Source organism: Mauremys mutica, chromosome 25, assembly GCF_020497125.1.
Source record: "Mauremys mutica isolate MM-2020 ecotype Southern chromosome 25, ASM2049712v1, whole genome shotgun sequence".
Taxonomy (NCBI): Eukaryota; Metazoa; Chordata; order Testudines; family Geoemydidae; genus Mauremys; species Mauremys mutica.
In genome coordinates, this window is record NC_059096.1 from 16,137,949 (window position 1) to 16,151,584 (window position 13,636).

The 13,636-nt window shown below is 47.3% G+C and overlaps 1 protein-coding gene across 1 annotated transcript in view; it reads right to left on the bottom strand.

Moving 5' to 3' along the window:
• Positions 1-13,636, bottom strand: part of LOC123356399 (sodium channel protein type 4 subunit alpha-like) — a 138,285-nt gene that overhangs the window by 77,846 nt on the left and 46,803 nt on the right. The window contains exon 8 of the mRNA XM_044999638.1: positions 403-544. Within this exon, the coding sequence (XP_044855573.1) occupies positions 403-544 (142 nt within the window). The remainder of the gene's footprint in view (positions 1-402; positions 545-13,636) is intronic.

The following is a 13,636-nucleotide window of genomic DNA, read 5'->3' on the forward strand; positions in this document are numbered from 1 at the left end:
CCCAGCCCACAGATGGGCTGGACCCTCCATCACCACACACAAAACAAGAGTCAGAGGGGTAGCCGTGTTAGTCTGGATCTGTAAAAGCAGCAAAGAGTCCTGTGGCACCTTATAGACTAACAGACGTATTGGAGCATGAGCTTTCATGGGCGAATACATGCATCCGACGAAGTGGGTATTCACCCACGAAAGCTCATGCTCCGGTACGTCTGTTAGTCTATAAGGTGCCACAGGACTCTTTGCTGCTTTTACAAAACAAGAGGAAAATTAAAAAAAAAACAAAAAACCACAATGACCTTTAATTCAAAGGACCCCTGCCATGTGTGTGGGGACATGCAATCGAATGCAAGCTATTGCCTCTGCCAGTGGGAAAACCCGAATAAAAGGAAAGAAAGGGCTCACCAGCTGGAAGAGATCCTCCCAAAAGTCCTGAGTCATGAGGCGGAAGAGAGAAAGGAAAGCCCAGCTAAAAGTGTCATAGCTGGTGTAGCCATAGTTCGGATTCCTTCCTGCTTTCATACACATGTATCCTTCAGGGCACTTCCTGCCAGCGGGAGCAGAGAGGAGAGGGTATGTTAGTGCTGGGTCCAGCCCCTGCCTGGCCAGTGCAAAAGTGAATCTAGTTTTATGTTCAGAAACTTGAGGAGGGTGCAAGGTGCAAAGGGCCCAGTTTTAGCTGCACAACCCCAGTGAAGCAAGTGGGCTTGCATAGGGGTGACTCAAGGCCAGATGGAGAAGCATTCAGTTCAGAGTCAGATTCCCTCTCACACACACACACACACACACACACACACACACACACACACACACAGCTTGCACCAACCCAGCATGCACCAACAGCTATACACATTTGCAGACAATTAAGCCAAGGCTTCCAAAACTGTGTGCTAGGGAAATGGGATCAGGGTGTGGGGGCTTGCCCCCCCCCAACTGGCACGCCTGGGGTTGAGGTGCGGGGGCAGCAGGAGTGTTGGGCAGGTGGATCAGACGCAGGGGAGCCCATTTTTCTGGGGCCCCCCCAATTGGCCGGGGCCCCTGGGCACGGACCCTGTTAGCCCAGTGGCTAATTGACCACTGACCCACACTCCCGAAAGGTGGCTGCTCTAGCTCTGTCTTCGTGGTGCTGTGTGGAAAAACTTGACTGTCCACCCCGGGCTGTCACAGGAAGTTTGAACAGCCACTGACACATCCTACTGACTCGGCATTTCGATCTGCACAGTCCCAGCAACCGGAGCCAGCAACATGAGGAGGTGTCATTTGAAGAACTTGCACTGTCACTCCTGTTTCAGGAAACGGGCAGAACTTCCATGAGACTCCAGTGGATGTCCCGGCAGCATTTTCTGGCCCACCAAAGAGCTAATGATGGAGCAGGAGGAGGACACAGACATGGCTGATGCTGCTCATGACTCTTGGCATAGCTGCTGCTGAAGCAGGGCCACAAACATGGACTGGTGGGATCACATCACCATGCAGCTTGCGCCACCCCTCCAGCATAAAGACATGCATGAGGCAGGCCACTCCGGCCCAGAGTGTTATACCTGTCTGGAAGCTGGCTACACCAGACTGCTATAGGGCCATTACTACCCAGCTTGGTGTTGGAAGTCTGGCTGGGGGTAAAGTGGTGGCAGAGGTTTCTGAGGCAGTCAGGCATGTGAGTTACTCCCAATGTGGAGCTATTGCAGACTTTGAGAGAATGGGGTTTCCAGACTGCACTGGGGCCATTGATGGGACTCATGGGCCCATAGTTTGTCTTCCTCAAGAAGCACATGAGGACATGAACCGCAAAGGGCACTGCTCCATTGGTATGCAGGCCCAGGTGGGCCACAGACTCCAATGGATGGATGCCAGCGTGGGCTGCACTGGACAGATCGTGGTGCCGGGGTTTTCTGCCTATTGGGGGGCTACATTCAAGGACAGGCGGGGACACTATTCCCACCAAATTACATCGTCATAAGTGGAGCTACTGTCTCCCCTGTTTACTTGAGGACCTTATGTGCACCCTTTTGCCTTGGCTAATCAAACTGTCCCCTGATCTCAGAGACCTTGGCAAGAGGAGGTTGAATGCCATGCTCAGCCGGCGTCAAATGTGCATTTGGCAGATTGACGTGTTTACAGACCAGCCAGAAAGTGCTGGTGCTGGATGTACCTGGGCACCAGAAGTCAGGGATGCTGCGTGCTCCAGCATGATGGGCTTGCCTGGCCCAAAGGGAAGAGGGAGAACAGCACTGGTATGAATGTGCTTGTGGTGAGGTTGGGGTGGATTGCCTTGGGGGGTCATTTTTGGGGGGAGGGGTTCATTGCCATGCATTGTACTTATGATGTGATCGCTTGTGAACAGGGCTACTAACAGGGAGTTTCGCAAGGGAGTTCAGAAAGGGAGTGGGGGTCCCTTGTCGGTCCTATCTGTGCCCCTTTAGTCCCCTTAAAACCTATAAACCAAACTACATTCAAAGCTTCTTGCTTTAAACAACCCTTTAAACAACCCTTCCATTAACTAGGAGACAATGCAGGCAGAAGCCCAGCAGCAGAGTGGGGGCTATCCAGTTTATTGCACTGAGTGTACCATGTATGATTACCTGCCCTGTGGGTGGGTGGCGTATGTGTGCAGTCGGTGCAAGGAGCTTCTGGCCCTCAGAGACCACGTACAGACTTTGGAGGCCAGGGTGGCGGAACTGGAGGAGCTAAGAGAGGCAGAGAGGTACCGGTATGTTGATGAGGCTTTCTGGGACACTGTAGAATTGTCCCACCTCCAATCAGACAGCCCCTGCGCTGTTGAGGAGGATGAAAGGCCCAGGGAAGCAGAGCAGTCAATGGGAGCAGAGGGAAACCTTCCCATAGTTGAGACCCTCCTTCCAGATGGTGCTGGGGTTGCCTCTCGCACTGAGGTTACCTCTCCGGGGAAGCGAACTCCATTTGCTAGGAAAAGGCAGGTGTTAGTAATGGGAAATTCGATCATTAGAAATGTAGATAGCTGGGTTTGTGATGACCGGGAGAACCGTATGGTGACTTGCCTGCCTGGTGTGAAGGTTGCGGATCTCTCAAGGCATCTAGACAGACTTATGTGTAGTGCTGGGGAGGAGCCGGTGGTCGTGGTACATGTAGGTACCAATGACATAGGGAAGGGTAGGAGAGATGTCCCAGAAGCCAAATTTAGGCTGCTAGAGAAGAGACTGAAATCCAGGATCTCTATGGTGGCATTCTCAGAAATGCTCCCAGTTCCACGCACAGGGCCAGGTAGGCAAGCAGAGCTTCAATGTCTCAATGTGTGGATGAGACGATGGTGTAGAGAGGAGGGGTTTACGTTCATTAGGAACTGGGGAAACTTTTGGGATGGGGGGAGCCTATACAGGAGAGATGGGCTCCACCTAAACCAAAGTGGATCCAGACTGCTGGCACTAAACATTAAAAAGGTTGCAGAGCAGTTTTTAAACTAGGAGATGGGGGAAAGCCAATTGCTGCAGAGGAGCATGTGGATCGGACACAGACTTCTCTTAGGGAAGAGTCTAATGATAGAGAATCTCCAGGTTATAGTCAGGAGCAGAGGATGGAAGAGGATAATGTAAGGGCCAGATCAGATGAGAAACAGTCACATAAAAAAGAATCTGACACATCAGAAAATGGCAGACAAATAAACAGAGGCAAGTTTTTAAAGTGCTTGTACACAAATGCTAGAAGTCTAAATAATAAGATGGGTGAACTAGAATGCCTTGTGATAAAGGAGGATATTGATATAATAGGCATCACAGAAACCTAGTGGACTGAGAGCAATCAATGGGACACAATCATTCCAGGGTACAAAATATATCAGAAGGACAGAACAGGTTGTGAAACGGGGGGAGAGTGGCACTATATAATAAGAGGAGACATACCAATCTCCTAGAACTGGAAGAGACCCTGAAAGGTCATCAAATCCAGCCCCCTGTCTTCACTAGGCAGGACCAATTTTTGGCCCAGATCCCTGAGTGGCCTCCTCAAGGATTGAACTCACAACCCTGGGTTTAACAAGCCAATGCTCAAACCACTGAGCTATCCCTTCTCCCTAAATATGCAAAAGAAAATGTAGATTCAAATGAAGTAAAAATCTTAAGCGAATCCACATGTTCCATAGTGTCTCTATGGATAGAAATTTCATGCGCTAATAAAAATATAACATTAGGGATCTATTATTGACCACCTGACCAGGACAGTAATAGTGATGATGAAATGCTAAGAGAAATTAAAGAGGCTATCAAAATTAAGAACCCAATAATAGTGGGGGATTTCAATTATCCCCATATTGACTGGGAACATTTCACTTCAGGATGAAATGCAGAGATAAAATTTCTCGATACTTTAAATGACTGCTTCATGGAGCAGCTGGTACGGGAACCCACAAGGGGAGAGGCAACTCTAGTTTTAATCCTGAGTGGAACGCAGGAGCTGGTCCAAGAGGTAACTATAGCAGGACTGCTTGGAAATAGTGACCATAATACAATAGCATTCAACATCCCTGTGGTGGGAAGAACATCTCAACAGCCCAACACTGTGGCATTTAATTTCAAAAGGGAGAACTATGCAAAACTGAAGGGGTTAGTTAAACAGAAGTTAAAAGGTACAGTGACTAAAGTGAAATCCCTGCAAGTTGCATGGGCGCTTTTTAAAGACACCATAATAGTATACTCCAAATTAAGAAACACAGTAAAAGAACTAAAAAAGAGCCACCGTGGCTTAACAAGCATGTAAAAGAAGCAGTGAGTGATAAAAAGGCTTCCTTTAAAAAGTGGAAGTCAAATCCTAGTGAGGCAAATAGAAAGGAGCATAAACACTGCAAACTTAAGTACAAGAGTGTAATAAGAAAAGCCAAAGAGGAGTTTGAAGAACGGCTAGCCAAAAACTCCAAAGGTAATAACAAAATGTTTTTAAGTACATCAGAAGCAGGAAGCCTCCTAAACAACCAGTGGGGCCCCTTGATGATCGAGATACAAAAAGAGCGTTTAAAGATGATAAAGTCATTGCGGAGAAACTAAATGGATTCTTTGCTTCAGTCTACACGGCTGAGGACGTTAGGGAGATTCCCAAACCTGAGCTGGCTTTTGTAGGTGACAATCTGAGGAACTGTCACAGATTAAAATGTCACTAGAGGACATTTTGGAATTAATTGACAAACTCAATATTAACAAGTCATAGAATCATAGAATCTCAGGGTTGGAAGGGACCTCAGGAGGTCATCTAGTCCAACCCCCTGCTCAAAGCAGGACCAAACCCAACTAAATCATCCCAGCCAGGGCTTTGTCAAGCCTGACCTTAAAAACCTCTAAGAAAGGAGATTCCACCACCTCCCTAGGTAACCCATTCCAGTTTTTCACCACCCTACTAGTGAAAAAGTTTTTCCTAATGTCCAACCTAAACCTCCCCCTCTGCAACTTGAGACCATTACTCCTTGTTCTGTCATCTTCTACCACTGAGAACAGTCTAGATCCATGCTCTTTGGAACCCCCTTTCGGGTAGTTGAAAGCAACTATCAAATCCCCCCTCATTCTTCTCTTCTGCAGACTAAACAATCCCAGTTCCCTCAGCCTCTCCTCATAAGTCATGGGCTCCAGCCCCCTAATCATTTTTGTTGCCCTCCGCTGGACTCTCTCCAATTTATCCACATCCTTCTTGTAGTGTGGGGCCCAAAACTGGACACAGTACTCCAAATGAGGCCTCACCAGTGCTGAGTAGAGGGGAATGATCACATCCCTCGATCTGCTGGAAATGCCCCTACTTATACAACCCAAAATGCCATTAGCCTTCTTGGCAACAAGGGCACACTGTTGACTCATATTCAGCTTTTCGTCCACCGTAACCCCTAGGTCCTTTTCTGCAGAACTGCTGCCCAGCCATTCGGTCCCTAGTCTGTAGCAGTGCATGGGATTCTTCCGTCCTAAGTGCAGGACTCTGCACTTGTCCTTGTTGAACCTCATCATATTTCTTTTGGTCCAATCCTCTAATTTGTCTAGGACCAGATGGCATTCACCCAAGAGTTCTGAAAGAACTCAAATGTGAAGTTGCGGAACTATTAACTAAGATTTGTAACCTGTCCTTTAAATCAGCTTCGGTACCCAATGACTGGAAGTTAGCTAATGTAACGCCAATATTTAAAAAGGGCTCTAGAGGTGACCCCGGCAATTACAGACCGGTAAGTCTAACATCAGTACCGGGCAAATTAGTCGAAACAATAGTTAAGAATAAAATTGTCAGACACATAGAAAAACATAAACTCTTGAGCAATAGTCAACATGGTTTCTGTAAAGGGAAATCGTGTCTCACTAATCTATTAGAGTTCTTTGAAGGGGTCAACAAACATGAGGACAAGGGGGATCCAGTGGACATAGTATACTTAGATTTCCAGAAAGCCTTGGAGAAGGTCCCTCACCAAAGGCTATTACGTAAATTAAGCTGTCATGGGATAAAAGAGAAGGTCCTTTCATGGATTGAGAACTGGTTAAAAGACAGGGAACAAAGGGTAGTAATTAATGGTAAATTCTCAGACTGGAGAGGGGTAACTAGTGGTGTTCCCCAAGGGTCAGTCCTAGGACCAATCCTATTCAATTTATTCATAAATGATCTGGAGAAAGGGGTAAACAGTGAGGTGGCAAAGTTTGCAGATGATACTAAACGGCTCAAGATAGTTAAGACCAAAGCAGACTGTGAAGAACTTCAAAAAGATCTCACAAAACTAAGTGATTGGGCAACAAAATGGCAAATGAAATTTAATGTGGATGAATGTAAAGTAATGCACATTGGAGAAAATAACCCCACTATACATACAATATGATGGGGGCTAATTTAGCTACAACGAGTCAGGAAAAAGATCTTGGAGTCATCGTGGACAGTTCTCTGAAGATGTCCACGCAGTGTGCAGAGGCGGTCAAAAAAGCAAACAGGATGTTAGGAATCATTAAAAAGCGGATAGAGAATAAGACTGAGAATATATTATTGCCCTTATATAAATCCATGGTACGCCCACATCTCGAATACTGTGTACAGATGTAGTCTCCTCACCTCAAAAAAGATATACTGGCACTAGAAAAGGTTCAGAAAAGGGCAACTAAAATGATTAGCGGTTTGGAGAGGGTCCCATATGAGGAAAGATTAAAGAGGCTAGGACTCTTCAGCTTGGAAAAGAGGAGAGTAAGGGGGGATATGATAGAGGTATATAAAATCATGAGTGATGTGGAGAAAGTGGATAAGGAAAAGTTATTTACTTATTCCCATAATACAAGAACTAGGGGTCACCAAATGAAATTAATAGGCAGCAGGTTTAAAACAAATAAAAGGAAATTCTTCACACAGTGCACAGTCAACTTGTGGAACTCCTTACCTGAGGAGGTTGTGAAGGCTAGGACTATAACAGCGTTTAAAAGAGAACTGGATAAATTCATGGTGGTTAAGTCCATAGATGGCTATTAGCCAGGATGGGTGAGGAATGGTGTCCCTAGCCTCTGTTTGTCAGAGGATGGAGATGGATGGCAGGAGAGAGATCACTTGATCATTGCCTGTTAGGTTCACTCCCTCTGGGGCACCTGGCATTGGCCACTGGCGGTAGACAAATACTGGGCTAGATGGACCTTTGGTCTGACCCGGTACGGCCGTTCTTATGTTCTTATGACAGAGGAAGGTGGGGGGTGGATTCCCAGTCTGGATTGATGTACATAGCTGATCGATGTACAGATTGATGTAGATAACTGTGTTGTGAAATAGCTTTTGCATACAAGTGTCCAGCTGTCCCCTGATCATGTGCTTACCTTCATTATTTGCAATACACATTATGGGATGGGATGCAGGGATGGTCAGAACATTTCTTAACAAAATAAAACCCTTTATTGTTAAACATTTATTAGAAAAGAACAGCTGCCATGAGGACTCCAAAACACCAGTAACACCAAAACCTTTGAAAAAACCAGGAACAAAGTGCAGACAGTGAAACCACCCTCCAGACAGACAGCCCCAACCTGGGCTCCTGCTCTCCTTTCCCGTCCTTCCTCATTTGCTGCAAACTTGGTGCCGGGGCAGCATCTGCAGGGAGGAGTTCAGCCTGGAGGGCTGCATGGGGCACACCTGCCCTGTCCAGCAGTGATAGCGTCCGATTGCATGGACCACCCAGCCATGGAGCTGTCCCAGCTGTTTCTGGATTGCAGCACGGGGTACCAAGGTGGGGCGCAGATCGGGGGGTGGGCAATGCAAGGGAAGCTGGGACTCTTGTGTCCATTAGTGATAGCAGCTGCTCAGACAGCTCTTTCTGCTGAGCTCGGTCCTTCTCCCTTAGCCACCGGGCCTGTTCCAGGAACCGCAAAGCAAATGCTCCCATGCTGCAGCCCTGTCCTCAAGCTGTGCCAGCCTGAACCTTTCCTCTTGCCTCATGCTGCCTTCCTCTAGCTGCAGGTCCCTGTCTTTGGTCCTGGGCCTGCATGTTGGCCCTGTCCAGAATGTGAACTAGGCTTCTGCTGCAGTGCGGGCGAGCTCGGGAGTCCTGCAGCCAGTAGAGGTCGAGGGGCCTGGAACAGGACAGGTCACAGCGGATTGTTGTCTCAAACAGCTCAGCGCAGGAGCACAGAAAAAAATCCTCTTGGAATGTCAAAGACATTAAATGTTACTGAACTTCAGCTCATTGGGAGATGGATGCTTCGGGAAGCTGGCACCGCCCTGGACACAACCGGGTTAATCGCAGCAAAAGATGTGCACTGAGAATGGGGAGTTAAAACACAGCTGGGTTTCTAAAAACTGCAGCCCACCTGGGGCTCTGGGGGAGCTGAGTGGCCACATCATCGCTATCATTTCCGGCGTGCCTCATTTTGGAGAACACAGTAGTGCCTGTGGTGGCCAAGAGATTTTGTTCCAAGCTGCCAGTGGGAAAGCAGCCACATATGCTACCAAAGTATTCAAATGGATGGCGACTGAACAGCACACCTATGAGCGGAGTGGGCTGCTCAGCTACCAAGGTGGCCCTGGGAAATACGCCTTTCTCAAAATGGGACTGTCTATCTGGAGTTCCTGCTATGGGAAAAGTTAGCAGCTATCAGCACCCAGGATTGGGTCAAAAGTAATGAGGGAATGAACAGGATGCTGCATTAGCATACGCATGGTTCGGTGCTTCCTCAAGGCTTCCAACATAGCCTGTTATGACTGGATGCAAACACACAGACCTGCACTGCCATCCGCCTTACATCCCCCCCACCGGCACATTTCTGGACTGAATTCAACCCCCTCCCCAGTTGTATTTGGGAGAAATGATTTCATCATCCATGGATGGCATGGACTGCATTTAACAGAAATGGGTGAAATTTGAAAATGGATTACATTTCAACCACCCCTGAGCCCCAGTTCACTCTTTGGGTGGCTTGTCAAGCTGGTGGGGTTGAGTGGAGCAGTGTGCATACATGGAAGGCAATTTCATAGAATCATAGAATATCAGTGCATGGGATTCTTCCATCCTAGGTGGAAGGGCCCTCAGGAGGTCATCTAATCCAACCCCCTGCTCAAAGACAAATTAGAGGATTGGGCCAAAAGAAACCTGATGAGGTTCAGCAAGGACAAGTGCAGAGTCCTGCACCTAGGATGGAAGAATCCCATTCACTGTTACAGACTAGGGACCGAATGGCTAGGAAGCAGTTCTGCAGAAAAGGACCTAGGGGTTACAGTGGATGAGAAGCTGGATATGAGTCAACAGTGTGCCCTTGTTGCCAAGAAGGCTAATGGCATTTTGGGCTGTATAAGTAGGGGCATTGCCAGCAGATCGAGGGACGTGATCATTCCCCTCTATTCGACATTGGTAACGCCTCATCTGGAGTACTGTGTCCAGCTTTGGGCCCCACACTACAAGAAGGATGTGGAAAAATTGGAAAGAGTCCAGCAGAGGGCAACAAAAATGATTAGGGGGCTGGAGCACATGACTTATGAGGAGAGGCTGAGGGAACTGGGATTGTTTAGTCTGCAGAAGAGAAAAATGAGGAGGGATTTGATAGCTGCTTTCAACTACCTGAAAGGGGTTCCAAAGAGGATGGATCTGTTCTCAGTGGTAGCAGATGACAGAACAAGGAGCAATGGTCTCAAGTTGCAGTGGGGGAGATTTAGGTTGGATATTAGGAAAAACACTTTTTCACTAGGAGGCTGGTGAAGAACTGGAATGGGTTACCTAGGGAGGTGGTGGAAACTCCTTCCTTAGGAGTTTTTTAAGGTCAGGCTTGACAAAGCCCTGTCTGGGATGATTTAAGTGGGAATTGAATCATAGAATATTAGGGTTGGAAGAGACCTCAGGAGGTCACCTCTTCTAAACCCCCTGCTCAAAGCAGGACCAATCTCCAGATTTTCACCCCAGTTCCTCAAATGGCCCCCTCAAGGATTGAACTCAAAACCCTGGGTTTTGCAGACCAATGCTCAAACCACTGAGCGATCCCTCCCCCTGCTTTGAGTGGAGGGTTGGACTAGATGACCTCCTGAGGTCCCTTCCAACCCTGATATTCTATGATTCTATGGCCAACCCCAACTAAATCATTATCTCCAGACTGATTCTGGCCTGCATATTTATACCTGCCTCTGGAAATTTCCATAACATGCATCTGACGAGGTGGGTATTCACTCACGAAAGCTTATGCTCCAATACATCTATTAGTCTGTAAGGTGCCACAGGACTCTTTCTTGCTTTTTACAGATTCAGACTAACACGTCTACCCCTCTGATACTTCTTTTTTGTGTTTAAGATCAGCAAGGATTTCACTGTTCAGCCAAGCTGGTCGCCTGCCATATTTACTATTCTTTCTACTCACCGGGATGGTTTGTTCCTGCAACCTCAATAAGGCAGGGCCGCCCAGAGGATTCAGGGGGCCTGGGGTCTTTGGCAGCGGGGGGCCCCACTTCAGCGGTAATTCAGCGGCAGGAGGTTCTTCCACTCTGGGACCCACCGCAGAAGTGCCCTGAAGACCCGCGGCGGGGGCCCCCCACCGCTGAATTACCGCCGAAGACCCGGAGCAGAAGAAGCTCCGGGGGCCCGAGCCCCGTGAGAGTTTTTCAGGGCCCCCGGAGCAAGTGAAGGACCCTGCTCCAGGGCCCCCGAAAAACTCTCATGGGGGCCCCTGCGGGGCCGGGGCCTGGGGCAAATTGCCCCACTTGCCCCCCCTCTGGGCGGCCCTGCAATAAGGATTCTTTAAAATACAGCCAGCTCTCCTGGACTCCTTTGCCCCTCATGTTATTCTTCCAGCAGATCCTGCCCATCAGTTCCCTGAGGGAGTCACAGTCTGCTTTCCTGAAGTCCAGGGTCTCTGTTCTGCTGCTCTCCTTTCTTCCTTTTGTCAGGATCCTGAACTCGACCATCTCCTGGTCACTACCTCCCAGGTTCCCATCCACTTTTGCTTCCCCTACTAACTCTTCCTGGTTTGTGAGCAGCAGGTCAAGAAGAGCTCTGCCCCTAGTTGGTTCCTCCAGGACTTGCGCCAGGAAATTGTCCCCTACGCTTTCCAAAAACTTCCTGGATTGTCTCTGCACCGCTGTATTGCTCTCCCAGCAGATATTGGGGTGATTGAAGTCCCCCATGAGAACCAGGGCCTGCAATCTAGTAACTTCTGCTAGTTGCTGGAAGAAAGCCTCATCCACCTCATCCCCCTGGTCTGGTGGTCTATAGCAGACTCCCACCACGACATCACCCTTGTTGCTCACACTTCTAAACTTAATCCAGAGACTCTCAGGTTTTTCTTCAGTTTCATACTGGAGCTCTGAGCAGTCATACTGCTCTCTTACATACAATGCAATTCCCCCACCTTTTCTGCCCTGCCTGTCCGTCCTGAACAGTTTATATCCATCCATGACAGGGATGGGAGGAGCCGATACAGGAGAGATGGGCTCCACCTAAACCAAAGTGGAACCAGACTGCTGGCACTAAACATTAAAAAGGTTGTAGAGCAGTTTTTAAACTAGGAGATGGGGGAAAGCCGACTGCTGCAGAGGAGCGTGTGGATCGGACACTGACTTCTCTTAGGGGAGAGTCTGATGATAGAGAATCTCCAGGTTATAGTCAGGAGCAGAGGACTGAAAAGTATAATGTAAGGGCCGGATCAGATGATAAACAGTCACAAAAAAGAATCTGGCACATCAGAAAAGGGCAGGCTAATAAACAGGGACAAGTTTCTAAAGTGCTTGTACACAAATGCCAGAAGTCTAAATAATAAGATGGGTGAACTAGAATGCCTTGTGATAAAGGAGGATATAGATATAATAGGCATCACAGAAACCTGGTGGACTGAGAGCAATCAATGGGACACAATCATTCCGGGGTACAAAATATATCGGAAGGACAGAACAGGCCGTGCAGGGGGAGAGTGGCACTATATGTGAAAGAAAGTGTAGATTCAAATGAAGTAAAAATCTTAAGGGAATCCACATGTTCCATAGAGTCTCTATGGATAGAAATTTCATGCTCTAGTAAAAATATAACATTAGGGATCTATTATCGACCACCTGACCAGGACAGCAATAGTGATGATGAAATGCTAAGGGAAATTAGAGAGGCTATCAAAATTAAGAACCCGATAATAGTGGGGGATTTCAATTATCCCCATATTGACTGGGAACATTTCACTTCAGGATGAAATGCAGAGATAAAATTTCTCGATACTTTAAATGACTGCTTCATGGAGCAGCTGGTATGGGAACCCACAAGGGGAGAGGCAACTCTAGATTTAATCCTGAGTGGAGCGCAGGAGCTGGTCCAAGAGGTAACTATAGCAGGACCGCTTTTAAATAGTGACCATAATACAATAGCATTCAACATCCCTGTGGTGGGAAGAACACCTCAACAGCCCAACACTGTGGCATTTAATTTCAAAAGGGGGAACTATACAAAAATGAGGGGGTTAGTTAGACAAAAGTTAAAAGGTACAGTGACTAAAGTGAAATCCCTGCAAGTTGCATGGGCCCTTTTTAAAGACACCATAATAGAGGCCCAACTTCAATGTATACCCCAAATTAAGAAAAACAGTAAAAGAACTAAAAAAGAGTCACCGTGGCTTAACAACCATGTAAAGAAGCAGTGAGAGATAAAAAGACTTCCTTTAAAAAGTGGAAGTCAAATCCTAGTGAGGCAAATAGAAAGGAGCACAAACACTGCCAACTTAAGTGCAAGAGTGTAATAAGAAAAGCCAAAGAGGAGTTTGAAGAACGGCTAGCCAAAAACTCCAAAGGTAATAACAAAATGTTTTTTAAGTACATCAGAAGCAGGAAGCCTGTTAAACAACCAGTGGGGCCCCTTGATGATCAAAATACAAAAGGAGTGCTTAAAGGCGATAAAATCATTGCGGAGAAACTAAATGGATTCTTTGCTTCAGTCTTCACGGCTGAGGATGTTAGGGAGATTCCCAAACCTGAGCTGGCTTTTGTAGGTGACAAATCTGAGGAACTGTCACAGATTGAAGTGTCACTAGAGGAGGTTTTGGAATTAATTGATAAACTCAACATTAACAAGTCACTGGGACCAGATGGCATTCACCCAAGAGTTCTGAAAGAACTCAAATGTGAAGTTGCGGAACTATTAACTAAGGTTTGTAACCTGTCCTTTAAATCGGCTTCGGTACCCAATGACTGGAAGTTAGCTAATGTAACGCCAATATTTAAAAAGGGCTCTAGG